General features: G+C 43.9%; 1 protein-coding gene across 1 annotated transcript; it reads right to left on the bottom strand.

Moving 5' to 3' along the window:
- Positions 1 to 558: 558 nt before the first annotated feature.
- LOC128572928 (T-complex protein 11 X-linked protein 2-like) lies at positions 559 to 2,263 on the bottom strand. Its single transcript, XM_053573087.1, has one exon. The coding sequence runs from the start codon at positions 2,232 to 2,234 to the stop codon at positions 729 to 731; it is 1,506 nt and encodes a 501-aa protein (XP_053429062.1). The 5' UTR covers positions 2,235 to 2,263; the 3' UTR covers positions 559 to 728.
- Between the last annotated feature and the right edge of the window lie 213 nt (positions 2,264 to 2,476).

Below are 2,476 nucleotides of genomic sequence, written 5' to 3'. Positions count from 1 at the left end.
TATTTAGTATCCAGCTTACTGAATCTACAAACGTTGCAAAGTGTTCATAGTTACTGGTTTATGTGAGCTATATTAATGATGGCAACTTTAAAGATGAGTTTCTTCTTTGCAAACGTCTTGAAAAAACAACTCTGCATGTGATGTATTTGACACAGTTGGTTCATTTCTGAAAGAGCATAAGATCTCTTGGGAAAAGGTCTCCCAAGTAGCTAGGACTACAGGTGCCTGCGACAACGCCCAGCTATTTTTTGATTGCAGCATCATTATTGTTTGGCAGGCCCAGGCTGGATTCAAACCCACCAGCTCTGGTGTATGTGGCTGGTGCCCTAGCTGCTTGAGCTACAGGTGCTGAGCCCCAGGTGCCTAACTTAAAATCTGTATCTCTCCAAAATTTACAGGAAGCCCTGAGGCCTTATTTACAATCCTGGAACTTGCAGGTTGATTGCATAAAAGCTTATAAGCAAGAAGTAGATCTGGTACACAGACAAAGTAAAGCTTTATTTTCCATGACATATGATACCTCTTTTTTTTTTTTCTTGCAGCTCAGAAGTTTATTAACCAACGGGGTTGGGTCAGCTGGTGTTTACATGCTGACCCCTGCAGCCCTGTATCCCGGCTGTAGTGAGGAAGATGGCTGGCTTCTCTGCTGGCCACAGGTGATATCATCTCAGGAACATGCTGAGCCCTCTCTCCTGGGTCCCTGTTGCCATGGCTGGAGTCCAGCACTATCAGATAGGTTCCACTTCTGTTTCTTGTGCTTGAACTAGAGTATCGACATTTTTTAGGATCTCAGCATAGTATGGGCCAAATACCTGCTGATTATGATGCATCAGCTTGACAAACTTCCGGCCTAGTTCTGTCAACTCTCCTTCGATGTGATTAAGGCCTTCAGGGAAGTGTAGCAGAGACTCCTGCATGCCACGAACCAAACAGCATTTGAGAAACAAAAGGAGGCGCTGATCAATGATACTACGGACACGGTTTTCTTTCTTGGTGATGTTCTGGAGTTGTCCTATAAGACATACTGTGTTTTCACTGCTTAGGGCAGTAAAGCCCAGGTCCTTGAGGCCACAATGAATTTCCTGAGACACCTGTTCACTCACATTCAACATAGCTTCTTCAGGCTTGGAGTTAAATTCCTCAGTCACAGCCTTGGTTATGCATTTCAGTTTATCCACAAATCCAGGTGAGTTGAATAAAATTGAACCAGAGAAACTTCTAGCCACTAGTAAGACTGAGGCCAATATAGTCAAGTGGCGCAAATGGGACCCCATTTCCTGGACCCGGATTCTGTCCATCAGCAGAGTCTCAGGGAATTCTTCATTTTTAGGATCCCAGAGGAGGAGATTCAGGTAGCCCTGGTATAGCACCATTATGGGATTGGGAGGATCTGAATTCTTAGCTGCCTTGTCTGGAGTTGAACAGGCCATGCTGGAGGAGCTGGGGATGTCAGGAGAATCCAGACATGGTGTAATGAGGTCTGTGGCTGCTTTGGTTAGCCATTTCTTGGTGTAATCAAGGAGATTGGGTTGTTTGTCAAGGAGTTCCTGGAATTTAGCTCTTTCATACTGGATGGAATATTCCTGCAGGTAGGGTCGAATGCTCTGGATGGTATAGTTCGCCATGTCCATTTTCATTAGGCCCAGAACATGGAAGATGCCCCTCAGTAACTGTACTGGATCTGTTATGCTCTGTAGTTTCTTTACTGCTTCATCTCGAACTGGTGCACATAGCAGGGTCATCAAACTAAGAATGTAGTTAGAGAGACGAGAGACATCTAGGGCTCCATGTTCTGCTTCTTGCTTGAGGAGATCCATGTCCAGAACTTCTTTAATCTCATTTTTTAGGTGGATGTGGCGTGGTAATAGCAGTGATAGCAAAACCTCCTTAACTTCTGTCATAAGTTCAAGAGCACAAGTGAATTCGGGAGGATTACTCAAGAGTTGTTCTCTTAAATGGTCCCAAAAAACATTGTACAATGTCTCCATGAACCTGTCTTCCAGACTGTTTGGAGATAAAACATTCTCTTCCATGTAGAAATCTTGATTTACCATGATTTCATGAGCAATGCTCATCCTGGAAACTTCGTTAATTGTTTCTATTAGACGAGGAGAGTAGTTATTTAAACAGAAGTCTTCCTCTTCTTGGTTCTTCTCTGATGTTTCAGAATTATGGGCTCCACACTTTGCTTCATTAGGATCATTTTGGAGTACAGTTTCCTCACTCTTGGGCATCTTGATGTTATCTCTTCCTCTGTTCTGGACCGGCTGCCCCGCGGCTGAGTATCTGATACCTCTTATTTACCAGAATTGTGTAATCTAAGCTCCTCAGCCCCAGACCTCCCTATACAGTGTCCTTTAAGAATGTGTCCAGGCCCTCCCCCATGAAGAATTCATGTCCTCTGAACTGCAACTGATCTTCTTAATTATAAAACCCTTTTGCCTACACTTTCAGAAGATCCCACAAAATTCAGAGA

Source organism: Nycticebus coucang, chromosome 20 (assembly GCF_027406575.1).
Source record: "Nycticebus coucang isolate mNycCou1 chromosome 20, mNycCou1.pri, whole genome shotgun sequence".
NCBI lineage: Eukaryota > Metazoa > Chordata > Mammalia > Primates > Lorisidae > Nycticebus > Nycticebus coucang.
This window is presented reverse-complemented; position numbering and strand designations above follow the sequence as displayed.